We start from the raw sequence: 12805 nt of genomic DNA, 5'->3' as shown, positions 1-12805 counted from the left end.
GCAAAAGAAAATTTCACATAGTGTGTGAAGAAGTGTCTTATACTATCTATTTTTTCCTACTGTCCAATTTCAAATTATACTTTCTGAAAGAACAGCTATAACTACCCATTGCTGTAAGGATGGCATTACTTTTACTTCCATGTAGCCTTCTACAGTGAGCACGTGCAGTGGAGTGAGACATCACAGGGTGACCCCCATGCACCTCAGACCCCAAAACACAAGAGAAAAGGCATCACTACATGAAATATTTAAATTGAGATAATGATAAATTTTGATTTCTGAGTGGTTTAGGCTTTGACTCCTATCAAAAAGACATTTCCTCCGACCAAGCTAATGAAGAAAGGCAGGTACACAGGGCAGCCAGTTTCCCTGCCAAAATTCAGAGTTCAGCACTTCCTCCACCATCAATCTTGTTAAAATATCAAAACCATTTTGTCCAATCATAGTTATTTAGTAAGAGTTGATTAAAAGCAAGATAAAGAAGTTTTAAATTTTTATCTAAATTTGATGTGAAAAATTCCTTTGTTTATTGTACTTTCAAAATGGCATGGCCTAAAATGCCTGACTTTATTAATGGCTTTTAACTGTTAAGGTGCTAGTGAAAACCTACAGACACAAGTGAAACACACACAAAGTACAATATTTGAATAATGTAAGAAAAGAGAATAAGATACAGACAAGCTACAGGCAAGAAATCAAGGTTTAGCAAAAAACAGCAGAATAGAGGCCATAAGAAGTTCATAACCTGCATTAAGTGGAAGAAAGCCAAGAGAATTTGTGAAATTGAAATTAATTTTGTGAAGAGAATAACATCTTTCACTCAAACCCAGGAAAAATTGTGAACTTTCATTGAACACACCTCAAAAAAGGTTCTTACCCAGTTTGCCCATCCTGGGAAACAGCGAAAATCCATCTAGAATTGTACATACTCGAGACAGTAAGATGTCTTCTACTTTTATCTGGTTTCACCACTTTGTTCCACTCTTGCAAATACAGCCTGAACCATGATACCGAAGAAGTTACACATCTATGTATTCATCCTCTGATACACAGGAAAGCAGACGCATGACACATATTTTGAGAAAACCTCTTCTAAACACAGGTTTTCTATGACAAAGTTGGGGTTTTTTTTAATCCCTACAGAAATGTTTGGGGATTTCATTTAGAAGATGTAATTTTTAGGACTCCCTTAAAGTGAGTGCCCAAGTTCACAATAAGAAACCTGCACCAATTAGCCAAGTCTCAAGTTCTAAACAGTCAAAGGGCTCCAGATATTCAGACTCCACTGAAAAAATTATTTTGAAGAAATATGGTCATAATAATATATTTTATTCTCAGCCCTCTTAGAAGGAATATTACTGTAAAATGAACAGGAGACTAACTCCAGAAACAATATTGTCATTTGTCTTGATATTAAAATTTAATATTTATATATTCCGCACTAAACAGTTCATTATTGCAAAGCTACTCAACATCTGTTCCTAATCCCACTTAAAACAACATCACAAAAAGGATTTGCAGCTTACCTTCCCTAATTCTCTCAGGAAGAAGCACATATGTTTTTGTGCTTGGGCTTTGGTGCTTGTTGCTGACAGGTGAGGAAAGTACTATTCAGACCCTCATCACCAGAGAGGAGTGCGCCTGTTTTGTAAACTTATTTGTACATTTCTTCAATAATAATGCAAGATGTAATCATCTGGGAAACTACCAAGACTATGGTTGAAATAGAAGTCAAATAGCAGAAACATTTTTAGCAAAATAAACAGTAGATACCAGTGGCCCAAGAGATGAAAAAGCTTAACTAAATGTGAACAGTTAAGACCTTGCTGAAAAACAAAAACCAAACCAAAATGATGATGCAGAAAAAACACAAAGCTCTCTTTGCACCTAAGATGAGTGAAGGTTAATGTAATACTTTTCAACCACAGCTTCAATAACACACAATCCATCTTTAAGGCACCTAGAATCAAACCAGCAGCTAGCTGCACAAGGGGAACATACTCCTTCCACCCCACAGGGCTACAGTTCTGTGCCCAGAGATACAGGTTGCCACTTGGGGATCTCCAGCTCCTGTATACACATATACATAGAGATGCTGTGGAGACATCCTCATGAAATCTACCAGTGACAAATGTGTAAAATGTGGTTTTTAGATGAAGGGTGTAACACAAGAGGAAACCAACTGAGCTGTAGGGTGAAACCCAGAGCAGGCAGGCAGGGTCTGCCAGCACCAGCAGCAACTGTGTGAAGTCATGGCAAGATGAGCGAGCAACTGACTTAAGGGATCATGTGAATGCCAGGACCACCAATACACAACCAAGCTGTGGCAGATCAGTTTTGGGGAAGTTCACAACAAAACCTGGAAGACCACCTATTTCCAGAACCAAATGAAATAATCAAAAGGAGAAGAACCTTTGCTGCTTGCCCAAGGCAGAGAAGTGACACATGTAGATGGTGGGCAAGAGGATGACATTTAACCTCATATCACCAGCTTGGATACCTTCCACCTGTCCCCAGACAGGCAGTACACAGAGATATGACTTCTCTTGTGCTGCCACAAGACACGGGTGGCAGTTCTGCTGTAACTCATCAATGAGCCAGTATGGTTTGTGCTTGTACAATTGTTTCTGCTGCTTATTAGCTCCGATATTGCTTGCACGCCATCACTAATGCCACAGTTAATGATAGCTGGAATACGTTTCACAGTAATAAAGGAAGGTATAACTGAGTTTTGGTTGTCATCCAACTGCACCACTGACCTTCATGCAGACCAATGCTTAAGTCCCAGAGCCACAGATGTTCTGTGGTACAAGTCAATGCACCAGCCTCTGGAGTACACACAGCTTTTGGATTTTCACACTCATTGTGCAGCACATTTTTTGAATTCAGCAAATACTCCCTGCCCTCCTTCACACACTGTTGGAGCAAAAACCTATGCAGCCAGGATATTTACATGTGATGTGAAAGTAAAATTAAAGGTTCTTCCAAAGCAGCCTGAAGAAGAGATAGAACATGGCTTAATCACTTCCTTGTGTCTTAAAAACTATCAGATTACGCATTTCCAAAAAACTTGAAATACAAAGTTGAGGAACATAGCACTCACTCCAATGCAATACCATGTAGCTTTTCTGCAGCTTTTCAAATGAACAGATTTGAAAACACATTTGTGAAGGATGCTGGTATTATTATTTTTCATCACTACAACAGGATCCTAGTCTAAGTTGACAGTAATGCAGAGGGGCTGCCTCTCCAGAACTCCAAGGCTGTGATGCTTGGAGATCTTCCATTCCTTCCAGCCATGTTAATTCCTCTCTGCTCCTAGACACTCTTTATTATCCTGTGCTAGCTTTGGCAACAGGCAAGTCCTTCTGACAGCCAGCCCAGCTCACTAAACTAGCAGATAATCAATCCAGCAAAAAGACAAGTGACCTTTTTTCTCTGCCATTCAGTGTTAGGCTGGTTTAGGCTCCTGTGAAAATATAGCCTATGTCACACTTACAAGCCTGGGACTGCAGATGTTCTTCACCTTAGCCAAGGCTTTTGAAATCCCAGAGACTGCCATCATAAACTCTAAAATTCCATGGCAAAACACCTTTCTGCACTTCACTGATTTCACAGTCACAGATTAATTATACAAAGCCTTCAAGAGACCCTGGCATAAGGCATATTTCCAACACTACTACAGCTGTGCCTCTAGCATTTTGCACAGCTGCACATAACACAGCTGGCCTGAATGACAACAAAGAGTGAAACTCATAATTTCTGCACAAATCATTATATACCTTTAGCCCTTCTTCATATTCAGTTTTGTAGTTCTGTAAATTTTGAATTTGGTAGGCACCACTAAACCAACTGATCTGACTTACAAAGTAACAGAAGTAAAAACCATTATTCACTTGCTCCTACATTAACTTAAATAACTTTTTAATGTATTTTCTACTAAAAAAATCAGTCTTGATTTGAGGAGAAAGAATTGTATATGCTACTTCCTAAGTGGTTTAACAACATAATTTGACCAAATTTCTTCCAGGAGCATAGGCAAGCTCTCTCATCTCAGTCAAGATACAAGAATTGTCTCTAATGTAACACAAAATAACTTTAATTAAAGACACTTTTCTCCCTGAATTCACTACCCAATCAAGCTCACTATGCAATCACTCAGGCGGGTGTACTATTATCCTACATTTTGGCAGAGCCAAAGACAGCACTGTACAGCAGCCACTCATTGTTATGTCTCTGAAGTAGAAAAGTTTGAGGTTTTCCTTTTTGGAAGATGGGAAATAAGAAGAAGAGGGACTATTTAAAGTATATCCTCTTGTCAATTTTCCTTCATCCCCTAAAATCCCTATCTTAACAACTAGTCCCTGTTCAACAAGATGTTTTGGACTTCAAAGTTCAAAGGACCAACGTCTCCTACAGCTCAGACCTGACATCTTCCCTTTTATTCCACATCTCCCAGCATATATGTGGGTTTATGCCACTCATACACCCCACTACACACCAAAAGTGCAGAGATATTATGTACACCTAATTCAGACAGACTTTTTAGAATCAAAACATTGTCAGAAACTGATGAAAAGGAGTATTTTACTTATCTGCTTGTGACAGGATCAGCTCAACTTAATAATCAAGAGGATTTCTTTCACCTCTCCATAGGGAAAGCTGTTAATTAACTAATGAACACAGATTAGCATAACAACGATAAGACTCTTAGGAAGCAGGGAAAACAGCAGTAGGTAGTGCCTGAAGAATAATAATCCAGATGGAGTTATGGACTAATGAAGCTCCCCAGCAGATGAATGTAGAAGCAAGTACACAGTATTTACATCGATTACTCAGAATAAAATATAGAGATATGCCAATGCAACAGTGACATGTCAAATGGGTGTGAAAGATATTGATTCAAAAAGACAAACACTCCCTCTGTGAAACAGTCAGGGGAAATAAACTCTAAGCATGCATAATCCCATTTCACTAGATTTTAATTTCATCAAACACAATGTTTACTTTTCAAAGATATCAGAATCTCTATCAATTCTCACTCCTCTAATCTCAACTCTTCACTTTAGTACAGATAAACTCCATGCACATTTGTTCTTGGCTCCCAGGTATGAGTTTCACCAGCATGGTGCACACTGCATGCACATTTATCTCCTAGGCAGTAATCTGAACTGTGTACCTGTAAAATGCACCAACCATACCAGTTCTTAAGCAAAAGAAGAAAAAACTATACATATATACAATGGACTCTTAAGTTACTTAGCACCATTCCAAAAAATTATCTGAACATCTTGGGTATGGTTCTCTGAAAACATCACCTTGCTGCTATGAAGCAAAAAAAGAAAGTACAATGTCAAGTTCTATTAGGGAAGGAATACAGAAGAATTTACAACCATCTAAAATCCTCAAGTACCCACATCACACAATTCTGGTTAGTTCATTCAAAAACAGTATTATAAATCTAAAAAATTACATTGGGATGATTTGATGTATGGGGGAACATCCCATAAGAAAAAAAATTACAAGACCCTTCAGTTTAGCTAAGAGATGACTGGAGAATGCAATCACATAGAGAATTATACAAAATCACAATGGATACTGTAGAAGAAAAATCATATCATTTTATAGCTATTTCTCATAATTTAAGAATTAATTAAATTATGAACCAGCAGGTTTCCCTCAAAGAACTATATTGTTTTTTTCCAAAAACACTTGTAAACCCCATTACACTCAGGAAAGCATGGAATATATATATATATATATATATACACACACACACGTGTCTATGTATAAAGACTAAATAATATATATAAAAACTAGAAGAAAATAAAAAGCATTCCCAAAGCAAGTGGACCCATTTGTGGGCCAAAAACAATGACAACACCTCAAGCTTTTGAAATTGCTAATTCAAATAATGTAAAGTGTCCACTAGTAGAAGAATCATCCTTACTTTTCAGACCTCTCTAAATCAGCAGCTACAGGCAACCACCAGAAAAAACCCATCTGTTCTAAAGTATTCTCTATTCTAGCCATAATATAGCACACATCCTGCTTTTTTCATGGGTGACAACTTGGAGGGCTTTCACCAATCTTCTCAGCATTGGAATGATTAATTTGTCTGATTTCTTCTAACAGGCAACCTGCCATAACAAAAGCAGAGCTACTCCATCTCTCCCTTTCACCCTTACTATGAACCATGCTTCACAGTCTGAAAAATTGCCTCACAATGAAGACATATTGCAACAAGAAACTGAACTTCCTTGTGGAATAAGGATTGTCATGGCCTTTGTGAAGAAAAGGCTGGCTTGTTATGCCAAGATGTGAGACAGTGGAGAGGCTGATTCAGCAAAACCACAAGCTAGGCCACTTGCTCATCTTGCACCTGGGCTTGAGCAAGGCTTAACAAGTGAATGTTGCCTGGGCTGAAGCAGAGGCCCCAGAACCTGATGTTGTCTCAGTGAAGTGCAGAAGCACCCATGACTCTGTGCCAGCCCTCAGCCTCACTGTCCCTTCACTCTGCACAACAAGCCTTGGTTTAGATCTGTTCCTCTGTTCCTCTGGGGAGAGTAAAGACCTGGTGAAGGTCAGATGGCCACTGCTGCTGTCTCAGCTGTGTAGAGGAGCACACTGAAGTACCACACTTCTGTGCTTTGTCAGCCACAAGATAGGTAGCTCAGTTTGAAGGTAACCAAAGACCCTCATTCACCCCTTGTTTAAATGTTAAAAGCCACACGTACCAATATGAAAATAAGAAAACAGATGTTCCTCCACCCTTCACCTATGATGGCAGCAACAAGCAGCCAATGATTTTTAACTGCAGTCATTCATCCATTTGTCCAAGAAGTACAAATTGATATTTAAAATCCTTCACTACGGAAGGACAAGAACACAACCCCAGTCTACAGATAAGTCAATGGGCTTGCTCTTCTCCTCTCCCCAAAGCAGGCACAACTCTGTGATAAGATTTGCTTCTCTGACTGCATTGGAGCTTACCTGGGAACACTTGTACACACAGCTATGCACTTATATTTTGTAGGTCTAGTGCAGTTATTAGCAATCTAACAAGAACCTATAATCAGACTATTCATGACTCCACCACCCTGAAAGTTCTTATTCAACGTGACCAGACTTTAGTGCCCAAGTGGTTATAAATGAGAAATTAAGCCTATCTGTACCCAGCCCCCGCCCAATTTCTGAGGACTAGCTAGAAGTCAAGGGGATTTATTTCCTGACAATTTCATACATTTACCACAACAGGCCGGATCTCCAAAAAAGGCAGGTCAAAAAGAGCCAACCATATATAAATATAACCACTATCATGGTTGATGGTATAAACAATCTGATCCTACTAACATGCTCCCTTATGCTCTTATTCTGTAACCTTATTTGAACATCTGAAAGTGAAGTTTCTGGGACCACTGTCAGACCACCCAACTTTAGTCTGAAATCTCCCTCAGAATAGCAGGGTAAATCACAAACTAAATGGTACCCTGAGAAGGTGGTGATGTGAGAATCCAACACACACCCAACACTCACCCTTTCAAACAGACCACAGTGAAAACTGAAAAAAATAAACTTTTAAAGAATGGAATTCTTTTGCAAAATCAGAGAATCACAAGGTTGGAAGAGACCTTCAAGATCAACAAGTCCAATCCATGCTCTAACACCTCACCTAAACCATGGCAGCAAGCGCCACCTTCAGTCTTTTTTTAAAACACATCCAGGGACTGTGACTCCACCACCTTCCCAGGCAGACAATTCCAGTACTTTATCACTCTTTCTGTAAAAATCTTTTTCCTACTATCCAACCTATATTTCCCTTGGTACAGCTTGAGACTGTGTCCTCTCATTCTGTCAGCTGCTGCCTTTGCTCAAATGTTCTTTGAGCTTTCCAAGAGCCACACCACATATAGAATAGCCTAACACAGACCTCTGGACCTACTTCACTCAACCCCCTGCCAAAAAAGAAGTCAAAGTTAGTTCAGGTTGTTCAGGGACTTGTTCAGTCAAGTATTAAATATCTCCAAAGAATGGAGATCCTACAGCCTCCCTACACAGCCTGCTCCACTGCCTTCACCAATCACACTGTGATTTTTTGGTCTTCTCTCCAGCTGGATTGTTCCTTTCTGAAACTTGTAACCTCTTCTCTTTTCAGTGTGCAGCTCTAAATGAAGTCTGGCATTTCTAATATCAGGAGTTGGTGTTAGCAAGTAAATTGTACAGTGAAGGTACATTATACACTTGAGCCAACCTGACAACTCATGACTAGCAGGGGCAGACCAGCTCTGTATGTGTCCAACAATCTAATTTCAGTGCCCCTGTGCTAGCTCTGCAACCTAAATGGCTGCACAGATAGCCAATACATCTTGTTAACCTGACAGAAATCCATTCTCTTGTTTAATTCCTATGTCATCTCAGCAATATTAATATCTTCTGCACAGGGTCACAAGGGAGAAAGAGCTGAAGGTAAGAACAGAGCACCTCTTTTTGGAGGGAAGTGGGGTGAACAAGCAATAACCTGTGAATTTACATTTAAGAGTCAGAGAACATCATATGCTAGAAAATTTCAACCTGCTTAAATAAACTCTCAGCAATAACTAGGCAGTGTTAGGCATGTTTCTTACTTCCTCCTCTCACTTCTGGGATGAAATTTACATTTCTTTCCTTGATAATACAACCAATGTCTTCTCTAATCCATGAAGACAGCTATTAAAACAGTGCTTAACTGGTACTAATTATATTTGGCATTAATTACTACCTAAGCTAAACAGAACATCATAGATAGGAGATACATGGTCGGAGACACCATGCCAGTAGGAAATAGAGGAGGAGTAAATTAAATCAGTTCATACAGATGTCAGTGTATGATCTTTACCAAGCCAAAGTCACACAGGCTAAACAGGAATACCAGCCTGTGGCACTGAGAAACTTCACAGCAAAGCATTAATGGGTATCTTCAGGTGAACACCGTGCACCTTAACTAGAAAAGAATTACATACTCAATTTTCATATCTCAAATAATTTTATGCATATTAAAGAAAATAGTCACAGCACCAGCCTTCAAAATCATATTTGGCAGCTAATGACAAAATAAGTTTCATCTTTTATAACACTTTGTCAATTTATACCAAATTAGAATCCTTTCCCAAATTAGGCCTTTTGAATGTGATCTACCTAGAACCTGTTGAAAGGCATTACTGGTAACATGGGAAAAGCATTTCCATGCAGCTGTAAAGAGCTTGGTGAGAGAAAAGATTGAGCATTTCCAGTTTTTAAACATGGCACGTCATGGTTTGTAAAGTCTATAAAGATCAGCAATTTAGGAGATCAGGATTTGGGCATTCTTTATCTGACATCTAAAAAGTAAGTTTTCAAAGGAAAAGTCAACTAACCCAGAGCAATGAAAAAAAATTAGGAAAATACTTCTCAAAGACTTCGAGAGCTCACAGTAATCCATGCTTATCCTCAAGGAAAGTTAATTAAACACATTCAGGTCTTTTTATTAGCATGCTATTATTTTCTCAAGTCTTAGTATTTCAATTTGAAATCACAGCAAATACCAAGTAAACCACCACCACTCCCTGCTCTGTATTTTGAAATGCTGAAAAACATGTGATGCATCCCTAGCCATCTGTATTTTGCAAAGATTGCCACTGTCTCAGCTGCGACAGACTGTCACAAGAAAAACTTGCTGAATCCCTCCACAGCTCCCTGCCAAGTTAACACCTTCTGCAATCTATTGTCAGACCATTCTCAGGTATGGCTCCTCTGTAAGGTGGTTGACTCATGACCTCCAATGCTAGCAACAGGCTCATCACTCTTCACCCCACAAGTCCTCAGATTTTTACATAAATACCTTTCTAAGTGATCCCAGCAGGTTGCTTGACCAGTTCAACCCTCCCATCTGCCACACAAAGATAACTTCCCGCTTTCATCCCTAAGAGGACCTTTAGCCAAACAGCGCAGCCCTCTGGCTAAGTGATATTCAGATCATCACTGTACAGGTGCAGTCCTGACACACAATTAGGCCCCTCTTTCTGCGCAGTTGCTAGCAAGACAGAACAGGAGCAGAGCTCATAACTCTTTCAGTCTCTGGAGTCTCATGTCCAACTGAAGCACCTGCTCTCCTCTCCTGCATCCCTCCAAAGATTCGATGATTTCTGAGAAGGAACACAGGGCAATAACCCTAAACAGTTCTCACAGCTCTTCCACAGCCAACCGTGCTTAAAGCCTGATTCTGAGTCCTCACCCTCACAGATAGCCTTAATGAAATCTCTACTTCATGCAGCTTCCTCGGTGAGAGCCATCTAACTAGCTCTTCTCAGGTTAGTGCTCTCTATAAAACTTCCAAGATCAGCTGTAGAAAAGAAATAAAAGAAGAAAAAGCTAAATACCACAAGTCAGGTTTCACACTGTCAGAGGCTGTAGAGAGGAAGGTAGAAATTCAAAAAGGATCCTACCATTCATGTGCTTGCAGACCCAAGATGTATTCTTATCAGCAAGTTCAGCAGCTATTCTTCAACAGAAGCACAAACATTATCGTAAGAGGCCTGCACCTTTTAATTGTATTAAGGCTTTTGCTTAATTCAACTCCACAGTAAATTGCTTTTCCTTCTCTGTGCTAGCAGGCTATGCTAGAGAAACAATGCCCACAACAAGTCACATTTAGTCTCCAAGCACAGATGCAAGACTTTGGGGATGCCACTGCATGTGCTATTGGTTTGATACTGAAAACTATTTAACCACGAGCTTCATTCCACACTCCTGTTCTGTTACACAGTAATACTTACTACTGATTTTTCCTTACTAAGTCAAACTCTCCTAGCAATTACTGCATTTGTGTTATTTTTAAAACAGACATACGCAGACCTTACCAGAACACCTAACAATCTACACAGACATGTTTTGTAAAGCATGCACGAATCAAAAGCGGCTCAAAGCTTGAAGCCCATCACTGGTGGAATACTTTTTGAAGTATTTTTCTAAAAGGACTAGAGCTTGCTGCCAAGCTACTTAACTTTACTGTCCTTCTTGGAAACATAGTGTTTTTCAGGCTATTACTTGACAAGAAGTAACATGCATATCCTGATGGGACACCCACGAGTAAAGCTGATCACCTCTCATTTTACAGTCAAGCTACTTCAGTGAGCCATTAAAACAGAACTGTTCAGGTTCTGACCATTGATTAATTACTGATACCATAAAAGCTTTTCTAGTATTTCTTTGGGTTGTTTTGAAATTCCATCAATAGCAACACCTTACAAACTTTATTTCTGTCAGAATGACTTTTTGGTAAGATAAATTCTGTGGGGAAGGCTTTCAACTCAGCATGTACAGAAGATCTGCAATAAAGACCTGTAAAATATACCAGACAACACAGAGCTTTTCATTCAAACAAGTCTTCTACAAGGATGCAAACCTAAGATACTTTAACAGTACTGGTCACTACTGGTATCCAGCTCCATCACAGTTCTGATTTTACCATATGGGCCTTCTTTTCCACGTAGTTATGAAAACGAGATAACACACAGATATCAGGGAGAGTTAACTGATAATTAAACAGATCAAGTGCGAAGCCCCACTAACGGCTTTGCTTCAACGCGGCAGTACCGTGAGCCTCTGGCTCCTCGGTGCCCCTCTGCTTAAAGGAAAACTCTGGAACCGAATCGCGCCGCTCCCGAGGCCGCTTCCAGGCTGCCCAGGGTGCCTCTGTGTCCCCGCCGGGCTGGGGACAGGCGCGACCTCCCGCCGCGGGAGGTGCCCCGGGCCCCCGGCGAGAGGGAAGCAGAGTTGCTCACTGGCAACTTCAGCGAGGGTCTGGGCGGCAGGCGGTGGCGGTGCGGGGCTCGGGGACGGACACCCCGCAGGCGGGGCGGGCAGCCGGCAGAGCCTGCCTGGGGCGACGGAGAGCGGGCGGCACATGGAGGAGCGGCGCGGCGTGCGCGGCGGGGCCGGCCCCGGCTGCGGGGCCACAGGGGCGAGCCGGCGCGGCAGCGGAGGGGCAGGGAGGGAGGGAGGGAGCCCGCTCGAAGGGGAGCGGGACGGAGCGGCGGAGGAGGCGCGCTCCGGCGGGCTGCGCCCCGAGCCCCGCGCCCGAGGGGCGAGGGCAGCGGGAACGGAGGCGGGGAGGGGAGAGGGGTCCGGCGCGGGCGCCCCTCCGGGGGCGAGGCGGCGCTCCGGGCGCGGCGGTGCCGCCGCCCGCCTCACCATGAGCACTTTGGCCGCGTTCTCCAGCTGGGCGATCACCTCGGGGGCGCCCCCCGCCGCCGCGGCCGCCGCCGCCATCATGGTCTCTCTTCAATGACGCGCCATGCGCTGCATTCTGGGGCGAGGCGGCCGCGCGCCCAATCGCGGCCCGGCCCGGCCCCGCCGCGGAAGAGAAGCGGCGGCGCCGCCGCAGCACCGCGAGCGCCGGGCCGGGACAGCGCCCGCCCCGCGCGCCTCCCTCCGCCCGGCCCGCCCCTCAGGCCCCGCCCGGCCCGCAGCGCGCACCGGCGCCTCCCGAGCCGGGCCCGGGTCGCCGCGCTTGGCCGGCCCGCGTCTTGTTAGGGGTGGAAGGGGTCGCTGGAGATCACGCGGTTCAACCCCCCTGCCTAGCCAGGGTCAGCGAGAGCAGGTTGCACGGGAACGCGTCCAGGTGGGTTTGGAATGTCTGCCAGAGAGGGAGGCTCCGCAACCACTCTGGGCAGCCGGTTCCAGTGCTCTGCCACCCGCCATGGAAAGAAGTTCATCCTCCTTTTGAGGTGGAACTCGTGTTCAAGCGCGGCCGTTGCTCCTCGTCCTGTCGCTGGGCACCACGGAAAGA

The 12805-nt window shown here is 42.8% G+C and overlaps 1 protein-coding gene across 2 annotated transcripts in view; it reads right to left on the bottom strand.

The window, feature by feature from the left end:
- XPO4 (exportin 4) overlaps positions 1-12368 on the bottom strand; it is a 72856-nt gene extending 60488 nt beyond the window's left edge. For both annotated transcript variants that reach the window (XM_077781467.2, XM_085580603.1), the window contains exon 1: positions 12208-12368. In XM_077781467.2, coding sequence (XP_077637593.1) covers positions 12208-12288 — 81 coding nt within the window. In that variant the 5' untranslated portion in view covers positions 12289-12368. The remainder of the gene's footprint in view (positions 1-12207) is intronic.
- Between the last annotated feature and the right edge of the window lie 437 nt (positions 12369-12805).

This window comes from Lonchura striata, chromosome 1 (genome assembly GCF_050655825.1).
Source record: "Lonchura striata isolate lonStrDom1 chromosome 1, ASM5065582v1, whole genome shotgun sequence".
Taxonomy (NCBI): Eukaryota; Metazoa; Chordata; class Aves; order Passeriformes; family Estrildidae; genus Lonchura; species Lonchura striata.
The sequence above is the reverse complement of the archived record's forward strand: the minus strand, read 5'-3'. Positions and strand labels throughout refer to the sequence as shown.